Source organism: Sardina pilchardus, chromosome 5 (assembly GCF_963854185.1).
Source record: "Sardina pilchardus chromosome 5, fSarPil1.1, whole genome shotgun sequence".
NCBI lineage: Eukaryota > Metazoa > Chordata > Actinopteri > Clupeiformes > Clupeidae > Sardina > Sardina pilchardus.
Genome location: NC_084998.1, coordinates 24,293,896 through 24,306,771, shown reverse-complemented (window position 1 = coordinate 24,306,771; position 12,876 = coordinate 24,293,896). Strand labels below are relative to the sequence as shown.

At 45.0% G+C, this 12,876-nt stretch overlaps 1 protein-coding gene across 2 annotated transcripts in view; it reads right to left on the bottom strand.

Moving 5' to 3' along the window:
* cux1a (cut-like homeobox 1a) overlaps positions 1-12,074 on the bottom strand; it is a 113,076-nt gene extending 101,002 nt beyond the window's left edge. For both annotated transcript variants that reach the window (XM_062537037.1, XM_062537038.1), the window contains exon 1: positions 12,012-12,074. In XM_062537037.1, coding sequence (XP_062393021.1) covers positions 12,012-12,074 — 63 coding nt within the window. The remainder of the gene's footprint in view (positions 1-12,011) is intronic.
* Positions 12,075-12,876: the final 802 nt, after the last annotated feature.

The following is a 12,876-nucleotide window of genomic DNA, read 5'->3' as shown; positions in this document are numbered from 1 at the left end:
AGGCCCGAACCACCTTCATTACGCTAACTTGCAGACCGCGGTGACAGCCTGACTCTTCCTCCTCCCTCGCGCTCCCATCCCTCCCCTCCCTCCAGCCGGTAAATGAGGCCCCTGCTCCGCGGAGCGGCGGGTCTCTGCGGCCCCCAAGTCAGCCGGTCGGCTGCCGTCCGGGGGTGAAGGACCACCTTTAACGAGCCTCCATTAGGCCCCAGCAAAATACGTCTCTGTTAACAAGGTGAGCCGGCCATTATTCCAGATATGGGAATTCACAGAGGAGAGGGCCAGCCAGAGGATTTGCCCGTTTTTATACAGCAAGCGTATTAAAAAAACCCAGGGATAAACTTTTTTATACACTCGCTGAGAGGAGAGGAGGTGGGGGGTGGAGGGGGCTAAACTGCTGGCTGTTTCCACTTCTCAGCCTGAGAATATGCAAAAGGAAAAACACACACAGACACACACACACCCTCACAAAGAAACACACAGACTTAAGAGTTTAAACAGCGAACGCAAGAACCTGAGTCCTTGTCATGAGTGAGGTGGTCTTCCGGTAGCCATGAGGCGGCCCCAGGCTGCGGTTGTAGAGGTGTGAGCCTCAGGGAAAACTACCCCCCCCCCCCACACACACACACACACACCTCACACCCTCCACACCGTCTCCAAACTAACCCCCACCCTCCAACGCCATCCCACCTCCCCAGGGTCGCCCCACAGCCCCCTGACACGGAAAAACATGTCAGGCCCTCTCCCTGCAGGCTCCATCTGAACCCTTAATATCATTTTCCACTCCCCCTCTCAGCATCTGGCTTTCATTTCCAGGGCTCCTGTAGATTTTCAGGTCACTAATAATAACTATTTCAGGCTAAAGCGAGAGTTCAGCCAGAGTCTACGCCGGAGCCAGATCCACCACCTCCTCCCCCCCCCTCCATCCCAAACACCCCCCCACCCCACCCACCCACCCCGCCGCACTCCTGCTGACGGCAGACCGGGGGCAGAGCACACTGGCGGCCCTCTCCCCGGGCACGGGCGCCCCCGTCGAGGGTTTGTTTTGTTTCGGCTCCGTAGCGGTGAAGCTGGGGGCCGACACAGACTGACCCGCGTCTGGCTGGGGCTCAGATTGGGTGTGAGCTACTACTGGTGCTGTGTGTGTGTGTGTGTGTGTGTCGGGGGGGGGGGTCCTACTGACAACTTTCAACATTCAGGAGAAGCCATTTGGCCAGAACACTTGAGGGGTGTGCATGTGTGGAAAGGGGGCCGGAGGGCCGGGGGGGAGCAGGGGGGAGCAGGGGGGGTTGTGGGGATTGTTTAAAACTTGTCTGGGATTCCCAAGGCCCATTTCCCCGATGACATCATCGGGCGCTGCGCTGCGCTGTGCTGTGCGGTGATCTAAGCCTGCACATAGCACAGATGCCTGAGAACAATTAAGCCAGCCTATTCCAGACAAGCATGGGAATTGAATACAGCGGATTGGAAATCAGCCCCGTGGAAAGACTGGACAACCTCCGCAAATGTGCTGCTCAATCTGCCAGGTATCCGCAGCGGACCACTTTACCACCCGCAAGAGCTTTCCACAGAGGGTGAAGTGTACTTGAACGTGTGAGGTTATGCTGTCTAAAAATTAATATTTTTGGATGGGGGGGAGGGGGGGGGGACAACAAGGCTAACGCTCAGTTACAGAGAGGAGCGCTAACACCAGCGCCTGCAGCTGTGCTAGCGTGTTGATAAGACGTGAAGCCCTCGTAAGTGACGAGCAGCGGTGCGCTTAAGCCTCCCTCGTCCACACACTCTCCCCCGCCCCTGCATCCATCGCTCTCTGTCTGTCCGAGGCAGAGCCCTGGACACCTACAGAGGACATGTTATCTGGGCAGCTGGAGACGCAGGCCATCCATTTATTTCCACTCGCCGGCTCCACAATAGGGCCTTTGGCAGGAAGAGAGGGCCTGATTTATGGCCCTGTCCGAACGCGCTCTACACCCTCCCTCCCCCCCCCCATCTGATCACAAAGCGCTTTCAGCAGGGTGACTTTCCAGCCAACCGGGCTTTTCAGAACATCCAGATGAGGACGCGCACAATTGGCCGTTTTCCACCGGTGGCGGGGGTCCCGGGTCACCGGGGGCTCGCGGAGCGCCCGTGTAAACGCGCGGCGAATCTCCGGGGAGCGCCGGTGTTACTGATGTTATCGTTTCCGAGAGAGACCCCCCCCCCCCCGACTTTGCCTCGAATGGCTATTTTGGTTTGGTGTGGTTCGGTGCATGAGGCTTACAAATTGCTTCGGCTCCGGCAAGCAATGATTTACGGCGCGATTTTGCATGGGCTTCTGCAACAATGCTGAAGAATGCGCGGAGACGACGGAACATTCTCTCTCTCTCGACGCGCGTCCCACTCCTTGGAAGTCTGGTGCGACACTGACACTTTCTGGTTTGGCCATCAAAATGAGGATGGCTGCCAAGGAGAGAAAGTGTGTGTGTGTGTGTGTGTGTGTGTGTGTGTGTCTGTGTGTCTCTGAGCGGCTGACATCTCACGTAACCTAACACAAACTTGATTCATCATTGATGCGGTCACCTGACGGTTGAGCCAGACCCGTTTCTGAGGTGTACAATGGACCAGAAGAGGTCATACAGCACAATCGGCTCTCATTCTGCCACCATACAAACACAACAAACCGGCCCGACACAAAACCAAGAGCGCACCAAAGGACAGCCCTGTATCTGATGATAAGTCCATTAGAACACTGAATTGGCCTCATTCTGAGAGCTGAAGCTCCCACACCTGTCTGTAGTGCAAGCCTACAACAACATTACTTAGTCGAGGGTGACACAATGGCTGTAGCCAGGAAGAATTCTTCATTTGGGTCCATTTAGGGGTCTATTAGATTTGCAATCAGATTCAAAATTCCTTTTCTACCAGATGAGCTTATTAAACTATTAGTCAGCTCATTAGTCCACCAGCTGGGGCTGGCCACTGTATCTGACTGGCTTCAAGGTGATCCACTAGGTTCATAATGTTTATGCCTCATGGTCCAAAGTCCACCATGTAAAATTCAACTTTCTTCTGCCACGAAGATGTTTCCCTGTTCAAATATTCTTTGAGGTAATTGCACCAAACCACTTGTAGTGCAACACTTGAAAATATTGGTTTTGCTTTGAATATTTAACTTTTTAAAAAAAATCTATTTTCATTAATAAAAAATGGTTTAAAATTAAACATTTGAAGCTGTGTTATGGGAAAATGTTATAATCTATGAGGTCAAATCTGAGTTTATTTGCACAAACACACAGCCTCTCACGTTTGAGTAGCCTAATCGTTTAGAGTCTAGGTAATCATTTCCCAGTATCGAGAGTCCTCCCCTCGAGAGTCTAAAAACAAATGGATGCCAACAACCAACTTGCTGATTTTCATTCTGACCTTAATATCAAAATATCCCAAAATGAACAGGGCTTGCATTTATAGAAATCTATTACCGAGCAATAACAATGTATCTCATTCACACCCCGACCACTTCACAGAGATTAAAATCCCACACCGGTACATTGAAGAGAATGAAAAGCGCTGTGCTCAACAGGAAAAGGTTATTGACTCTATATCTTATTTTACCATAAAGTCAGCACAAAAAGTCCTGACCTAAAACCCTACTACTCTGCCACTCGCCTCACCTGCGTGGAGACACAGCCAGCGCTCCTTGGACCAGCTGAAGCGTGATTTTTCAAATATTTATTTTAGGCCACTGCCTTTACAGCCAAGTAATCTGTATGCAAGATGGCACTGTATTAAAATACAACCTTACCCCCTTCCCTTAAAAAAAAATGCTTACAACATGGATCTATGTTTGTTAAGAGTAAGAATCCAGACTGGTGATAAAGAGTAGGCATCTTCTGAAGATTGGGGGATTTCAGGGAGATGAGAGGCTTGCTCCAGAGAGAGAGAGAGAGAGAGAGAGAGAGAGAGAGAGAGAGGGAGAGAGAGGGGGAGAGGGAGGGAGGGAGAGAGAGACATCATTAGCCTCAGCAGCAACAAACCTACTGGTGTCTGGGAGACTTTGATCTCTGTGCTTACTTCTTCTTCTAGTAAATGAGAGAGGCACAGAGTCTTCCATCCACCACACCACTGAACTGAAAAAAAAAAAAAACTCTTTCATCAGGGGCTAACTGCAATATCAGGCTAAATACTGGTTCATGCCGTGCCGCCTCAGAAAAAGTAAATAAGATGTAGGTTAGACCATATTGGAACAACATGACCAGAGCATGGTCTGCCCTCTTAACGGTGGCTTCGAAAATCGCTTTGGTTTCGGGAGAGGGGGAGAGGTGACAGCGAACACCTGTTTTAGGAGTGCGGCCATCTCAGAGGTTGCTGTCCGGTCTTCCTGCATTATCAATCCTCTGGGGGGGAGGGAAAAAAGGGAATGGGAGTCCAGCTCTTTCCCATGGCTCCTAATTCACAAGCACTTCCCTCAAACACTTTCCAGATGTTTCTGCACAGAAGCAAATAAATTGCTGTTCTCTTTTTTTCTTTCTCTCTCTCTCTCCCTCTTTCTCTCCCTCTCTCCCCACACTTTTTTGTCTGTCAACTGCACCCAAGCCCTTTGTTTTAAAAGCACATCAATGTATAAATATTTATTCATAAACGCTGTTATTTCGATTCAGCATATCATGCTGGGGCTTTCGGTATCATGTACAAATATAACAGTGAGAACTAATGATTTGGAGGACATCAGCGGTTTCAATGTTATCGCAAGGTTAACAGACAATGGAAAAAAACGTTCACAGGACTTGTACTCGAAACTCGACACCCCAGAGTGTGTGAGCGAAAATACTGACAAAGCTTTTTTTCAGCCCTTTTTACATTTATTGACATTATTGCTTTCTGACAAAAGTCAGCAAAAACAAAACAAAACAAAAAAAGACTAGCAGCTGTAACCACCACAGTAAACATTTTTAAAACAGTTCACTGTGAGCTACTGAAATCCTCCTGGGTTTCACCCAGCCCATTTTAAGTTAGTTTTTACAACCTTAATGGTGACTCACCCAAGTTAAAACAGAACCTTTCTCTCATCCCGTGCAGTTTTACTGTATCTAAATGTGTCATTTTCCTGAAGCTAACACTTTACTTTTTGAGTAAATATTTGAATTACAAGCAATGGTTTTCTTTTTAATGTTCAACATGACATGCCTGGTCAGATCATCCCGTGGGAAAAAGCCCATAAAAAAAAAACGTAGACTAAATCAATAAATCATATGATCAAAAGTATTGAAATCGTGAACTTTGATGATAGTGAGCAAGTTGAGACTCAAAGTTTGAACAAACTTAAAGGCAAAACAAAAAAAAGAAAGAAAAAAAAGAAAGAAAAGACAGGCCAATGGGGGCATTCTCTGAGTGCGTGGGCATGCTCGCAGGAATGAGCACAACGTCTGATCGAGGGATAAAAGAGAAAAGAGAGAGGGAGAGAGAGTGGGGGAGAGAGAGAGAGAGAGAGAGAGAGAGAGTGGGGGAGGGGGAGACCGTCTCCCCTCTACCCTCCTACATTCTCACTCATCTGAAACGGACAGCTAATTATGCAGCTGGCGTCGGGGGTTCGGTTGAACTGTGTGAGGCCCCTTGTGAAAGTCCAGCCAGACAGGGAGAGAGAGGGAGAGAGGGAGAGAGGGTGAGAGAGAGAGAGAGAGAGAGGGAGAGAGAGAGACAGGGAAAAGATAAAGTCAAAGGGAGAGGGAAAAAAGAGAGGAAAAGAGAGGGAAGGAGAGAAAGAAAGGAAGAAAATGAAAAAATACAGCCACAGAGTGTTAAGGGGGGGAACGACAGAGACAAAGCATAAAGAGAGACAGTGAGAGAGATGAAAGAATGTAGGCCTATGTCAGCCTGTGTGTGTGTGTGTGTGTGTGTGTGTGTGTGTGTGTGTGTGCGCGCAGGCGCTGGGGTGGGGGTAGAGTGTGAGTTAGCAGACAGAGAGAAAGTGAGGTGGGGTGGCCGTGGGGACGGGTGCTGGTGGTGCAGATTGCTGGCTGGGGGCCTGACCTCTCCCCCCATTCCCATGGCCAAACCAGCGGCTCCTCCTGCCCGCCGAGGCGGCCAGCAGCTCTCGGCTACGAGCATACCAACGCTCAGACACTCAACACACTCCTGAGAGACAGGCAGACAGACACACACACTCACACACACACTCACAGGCAAGCAGCGGCACCATGCCGCTCCCCAACAACAACACTCTCGACTGCAGAGCAATGGCGGAGAAAACTGCCCTACCGGTTTTTCCTCTTCTCTGACAGCAGCAAGGACTCAAGATTTTTTCGGGTATTGAGGGATTACCCTTGTCTGGGCGCATTTGGCTGAGGAACCGAGTCTGTTGTAGTGACTAACCTTTCCCGACATCTTGGCACAGTTATAAAAAAAAAGGCAAACTTGACTCGAGGCTAAGCTGCCATTGATTTGCTAAACCAGTAGCAGCAGTTCAGATTCCAGAGTAAATTTATGAATATGTCACATCAGCACTGCGAATCCAGGCCGAACGCCATCCAAACTCCCAACACAAAGATATTAATGGACATTTTACAAGCTGAGACAAAATAGATAGAGCTGATATTTTTATCCAGGATGACATCTGACTCAAGCTGGAACTTCTCCCTGTGCCTATGACTGACAAAGACCTCAGAGGCAACTAAGGGGGGGGGGGGAATTGATTGCAAATTCAAGTTCTTCAAACCCAGAACAGAATGTAAACAGTATTTCCCATCCAGTCGGCAGCAATTACAAAATCCATGGGGAGTTCATATTGAAAAAAACAGAAAGGGATTGGAATGCCAGAAGCTAAATCTGGATGGAGACATGCAAATGTTGATCTTTTTTTTTTTCTTTAGGGCCTTGTTTACAAGTTGGTTTGGGTTTGAAGTGGTGTGAATGTGATTTGGGAATTTACTGCATGTATAGATGTGTGTTTGTGCGTGTGTGGTAAGAAACAGGGCCGCTGTTGTTTAAGGCATCTTTCATTTCGACATTAAAGGGTCTTTCTAAAAGTAGCGCAGACTGTTAGACCCGGCTTTATCGTACCCTCGCCGAGGAACACGTCAGGGACTTCCTGTCTCTGCTCCAGGAAGGCCTCTGCCACCATGAGCAAGACATTCTACAGGATGTGAAAAGAAATGCCATGCATTTGTGTCTATAAATACCCCACTTCATCCTACAAGCTTTAATATCCCAGCCAAAAAAGAACCACTGCACAACTGCATTTTTAGTTAAAGCAGCACAATTTCAGTTACAACAGTGACACGACACAAACATAGCGCATTATTATAACACAGCTGAGTTTTAGTACATGTCTTAAAAATATAGTATATCACGCATTACCTCATCTCCATTGGCCTTTTCAGAGTGCAGTGTGCATTCTTGGATGCAGTGATGCTCAATGGAGAAGGCAAAACTTCACATGCTAAATAACAAAGGCAGAACACTGGAACAAGCCCAGGCAGGGAGAGATAGAGGTTGGATTACTCTATGTTCACTCATAGTATGGCATCTCATCTTCTGTTCTCTTCTAATCTTGCTCTGTCCTGACATAACTCATGCAGGACCACACACACCCTCACCCACACCCACACACACACACACACACCATACACACGCAACATCAACTGTCTGCATACCTGTCGGCAGCGCCTTACCTGTGGTTATACGCGTCACAGGTGATAGGCATCACAACACACCCAAACCACACTCAAACACGAAAAATTAGACAGTTAAGTTTGCAGAGTGATTTACTTTGCTCTCTGATGTCGGGAACTGGTTAGGGTTGACAATCCAACTGCAACTACAAGCTCTACACATGTTTAATGCACGTTACCTTACTGGACTGCATTCAAAAAATTATTTCAATGGCTGATTTAAGGGCCGAAATAGTGACTTTAAAAAAAAGGCTCATTTGAACTTTGAAAAGTAAATGTGACTTCAACAATGAATGTGAAAAGTTTAACAATCCCCAACCACACATACTGTTAATGAATATTTAAAAATACACAATCTGTGTGTGATAATGCCATTCTGTAAATTGACATTCAAATGTATTTCATTTCCAGGTGATGGCTCTTAGCTGTCTTTCGTGAGGTTTGAAATTGCCCCCTATAACGAGCATGCCACGAGAAAACTTGCTTTCGATCTAGTTTTTCCAATCAACTGTTCGCACTGTTTGTCTCCAGATAAAGCTGGTACATTCCAGTCATTTCAGTTGATTGCACAACAACAACAACAACTGCAAAGAGTGGCTTTGACCTTCTAAGAGAACTATAAGGACCGCACCAGGCTCATCGCTCTATGGTTACAGACAGTCATGTTTTGACCATTACAAAAGCAATGTTGCATGAGATCACTCCTGTAATGCTGAGGACTGATAAACTGCTCAATCTGTAGTATTAGCAGAAAGCACCATACACATGCATCACACAAAATACTAACAACATACTGCATGATAAAACAGACTGAAGATTCGGTGGCTGTAGAGAGGAAAGAAAGAAGGAGAAAGAGAAAAAAAAGAAAGAGAGGAAGAAGAGAGAAAGAAACAAACAAATGGGAAATGCCATATGTGAGCTCGGAGGGCTCTTTGTGTGTGGCCATTCTGCTCCGAACAGACCCGGCATCTGATGGCATAAACAGCCACGCACAGCACAGGGCCTTTAACCATCATCCCAGACACGCAAACAGGAACGCAAGGCGCCCGGAACGCCGCAACACCTGCCCTTCACCTGAGCACCGAGAGAGCCTGTGTGCGACTGTGCGTCCAGTCCCCTACCAGTGTGGTCTGTCTGGCAGGCGAGTACAAACAAGACCTCCAGTTTCATTCAGAAAAAAAAAGCACACTATTGATTGCTGAGCTGAGACATCAGGTCAGGGCCTGGACTCTGCGATGCCTCGCGGTCTGGGATGTTCATTCACTCATACGTGTCCCAAAAGAGGAAGGAAATGGGATTTTGCGTGTTTAGGACGAGCTCACTCATTTTTAGCAGACCTCGCTCTGCTCTTTCTTTGTCACTGTAATGGATTTTACATATGGATGGCACTAATAAGAAAGACCTATTAAACAGAAACAATGTACTGGTTTATTACTTGTTCCATACATGTGGAAGGGATATTTACTATTGCAGCAAGTGGCCAATTAAAACAGCTATTGCATGTAGCTACAAAAGAAGCCATGTAGCAGGGGGGAAATACAGTCTGAAAAAATGTTAAAAAGCTTATCATTCTTCAGAACCATCTTCAAAGTCTTTGAAAGAAAATTATAAATAAATTAATATCAAATGAGAAATTAATAGTGGGCCATTTCAAGTAAGCTGTGGAATCCCAACATGGCAATCCAGGCAGGCTCCAGTCTTAAGTGTTATCAGACTGGCTGTCTGCACTAATAACATCTGATGTCTTGCATTTACTATGGGCCTTTTATCACATCCGTATGTGACGCATAGTGATGTTGACGCTGGGCCCCGCAGTAAACACATGTGAAGATGATTAGGGCAGAGAAGTCTTTTAGCAGAAATCGTATGGGGTATGGGGCATATACTACGCACAACAGCTTTAAAACTAATTCTATACAATCACTGGAACACAGACTTTACAGATGATCTGAAATAATTACAATTTTAGACGCATTTTGGATTTCATAATAATCAATATTTCACATAATATTTTCTACATATTATCTGCACTGACAAACAACAGCGCTAGTAGGTAATATCAGATTTAGGAGCACTGCAGTGAGCATAGCATGATCTGCTTGAACATCATAATTATCAAATCAACGATTTCCTCTCTATTGCATGTTTGAGTAGGCTAATCGATTGCAAGTTCACAAAGCCAAATGCCTACCGCAGCCCCGCATAGGGAGTTTATACTTGAGAGCATTGACGATACACCGTGCTCTGTTTTGTAAAGATTAGAGTCTACGAATGTAAGGTTCGGCTTAGCTACTTATTAGGCTATAGATTTTTTTCGTAGTCAAATAGACAAAGAGCAGGCTGATACCGGAAGGGAAAAAACAGCCATGACCTAAACAAATCACCCAGGTGTGTAGGCTATTTGAAACGGTACGCTAGTTCGAGCGAGAGAGCAAACGAAATGTTTTCTACAGTAGCATACTGGATGAAATGTTGGGCAAAATGTCGGTAGTGCAGATGATACGTTAAAATGCTAATTATCCCGGTGTGATTGATGAAACCAACCTGTTCTCAAGACTACTGATGGATGAGAAGCTATAGCGCACATTCGATAGCGAGACATGTTCTTATTGTTGAGAACATAAAGGTTTTAGACGCGAACAATAACCCACATTTGGACATTGGTTACTTTAAGACAGGCGGACGTACACAAAATGGGCAACACTATAAGGCTATGACGTGTGAACTTGAACCACATTCTTATGCTCATCGTACACAAATAGGTCATCTAATAAAAACAGAAAGAGACTGCACTGGTATGTATACTATATGAAAAAGATGAAGCGTAAAGATAACAAGGCTTACAAATACGATTTTTGATAAATACCCTGACTGGAGCGACTAAAACGCGAGGAAGTGAAAGAGATTCAGATCTCGTCTTAATTTATTGAATCATCATTAAAGTACAAAAATACTTTGTATCGACATTATCCGCTACATTTCATGTAAAGTCGCAAGGGCTACTCAAGTTACAAAGTAGCAAGTCTATGATGTATTGTCTCCAACGCTGTTCAAATACACCAACATGTTACCATGAAATCGCTCGCACAGCGTATAAAGAAACACACAATCTCCACATTATCAACTTAACTCTATAACAAGGTACATTAGGCTACTTTATCTTTCCTACAACAACTATGACATTTATAACGCTTCGCCATTACCTTTAAGCGGTCCACAGTAGATGCAAGTTCAAAATCTTTGGAATATTCATTTATAAACCCCTAAACACGTGAACTACTCTATGCTGAATTATCCAACTTAACCAAAGATTTAGACCTATATTCTGGACCTCTGTTTTTTAGTTGTCGAGTATGCATTTCTGAACTTCTGAACAGCCAATCGTCCAAAAGTATTGCAGGCTACGAAATGTGGGATAATGTTCATTGAATAAGCTACACAGACAGAGAATAAAATGTCTTAGGTGACAACATAGTTCATATAAACCAGTTCAGCCCAACTGAATATGCTACTGTCTAATTAGTTTAGCATATTACTTTATTGTATTTTCACCAAAGCAGCCAATTTCCACACAAAAGCGCCACAAACCTGAACTTGAACCTCAGCCAGCTAGAAGGCTATTAAAGACACCTCTATCGAGCTCTTCTCACGTTTGAGCCATGAACGGTCTATGTTACGTAAAGATACATTAATGCACAAATTTCTGCCTGGCTTATAAAAATTAAATATTTTTCATGCGTAAATGTACCTAGGTTATGTAAGCTATCACAGCAAAGTTCACTTGACTGCATCCCTAGCATTTGCGAAGTAGAACACCCAGCCGGTAAAAACTTAAGCATTAACTTCATCTTTCAAACATTTTCTACATAGTCTAGATGCAGATACAATCATCGTATTTGCAAATAAACGTTTAAAATCTATATTTAAATATGTTACACTTTCTGTACTGCGCAGTGCCATTCCCTACAGCGCCACCCGCCAGAGTACATGACCACATAGGCTACGCACTTGTACTCTTAAACAAAATTATTCAAACAAAACACACCACCAAGATAGTTCCACCAAAGTAGTTTCCTAAGAAAGTGGCACCTCGCGACTTTCCTAAATGAATTCGTAACTCATTATTGTCCAATTACCAGGGTGGCTGCGTCTTTGTAGCCATGATGGCTGATCGATGGGAATTGAACAAAGAGGATCAATTTCTGATCAACGAGAGAGCCGCTTTAATCAATGGGAGAACGGAGCTCCAAAAGCGGCCACATAACACCGGTAAACTAGGGCTCCAGAGCGAAGCAGCAACTAGACGACGACTTTCCTCACACAACCCCAAAAGAACTCGCAGTAACTATAAGGAAAAGAGCTGACCTGGAGCTGTTGTAAATCAAAGCGCTTCCAATATTGAAACATCGATCCCGCATTGGCCGCCATCTTGAGACATATTGAGACGGAATGAGAGGCTGATAGAGAGAGCGTGAGGGGCTGGAGTTCAGTGGAAAGGAGGGGGAGCGCGCGTAAAACACGGAGCGGAGCAATTCAATAGGGCCATCGTTTATTGAACAGGGGCGCGGAATGGAGTTATTGAACAGGAACCTGTGATATTGAATGGACTTAACGGAATAGAATTATTGAACGGAAGGTGGCAATTTCTTAAACTGCTAAAACGTGGGATGGAATTTTACTCAGATCACGCGCCGCCAAGTAAGCAAGGGCACTGCATATTCCATAATTTATCTTAAATATCGCCTGATACGCTTAAGTAGCAATAGAATCGGTTATTCTCAACAACTGTGAAAAGCATGCTGGTCCGGGACACAGTTTACTGCTTTGCTGAAATATTCCTTTAATTACAGCGTCTCCCTTTCTCCCGTATTTTTAAACCATTTTTATTGTGCCAATAAAGCTATTGATCTTGATCGATTGGATCAATAATATACATATAAACAAAAATCGTTATTAACTTAAAATGATCTCACGGACCATTTATAAATATCATATAGAACGTAAGATGCGTTGTGCAGTTTACAGTAAGTCTACTGTTTGTCTATTGATGAAAGCAATCAGTTTCAGTGTGCTTGTAATGTAGGCCTATACAATGGGGTTAAAAGAATACATGCCTTTCTTCATTGTGTTGGCGAATTTATTATGGAATAGGTGACGCCCGTAAGTCACAATAAACCTGTAAATAGAGTAATGCCATTGTAATTATTGTTTCAACAGCTTAGGCCTATAT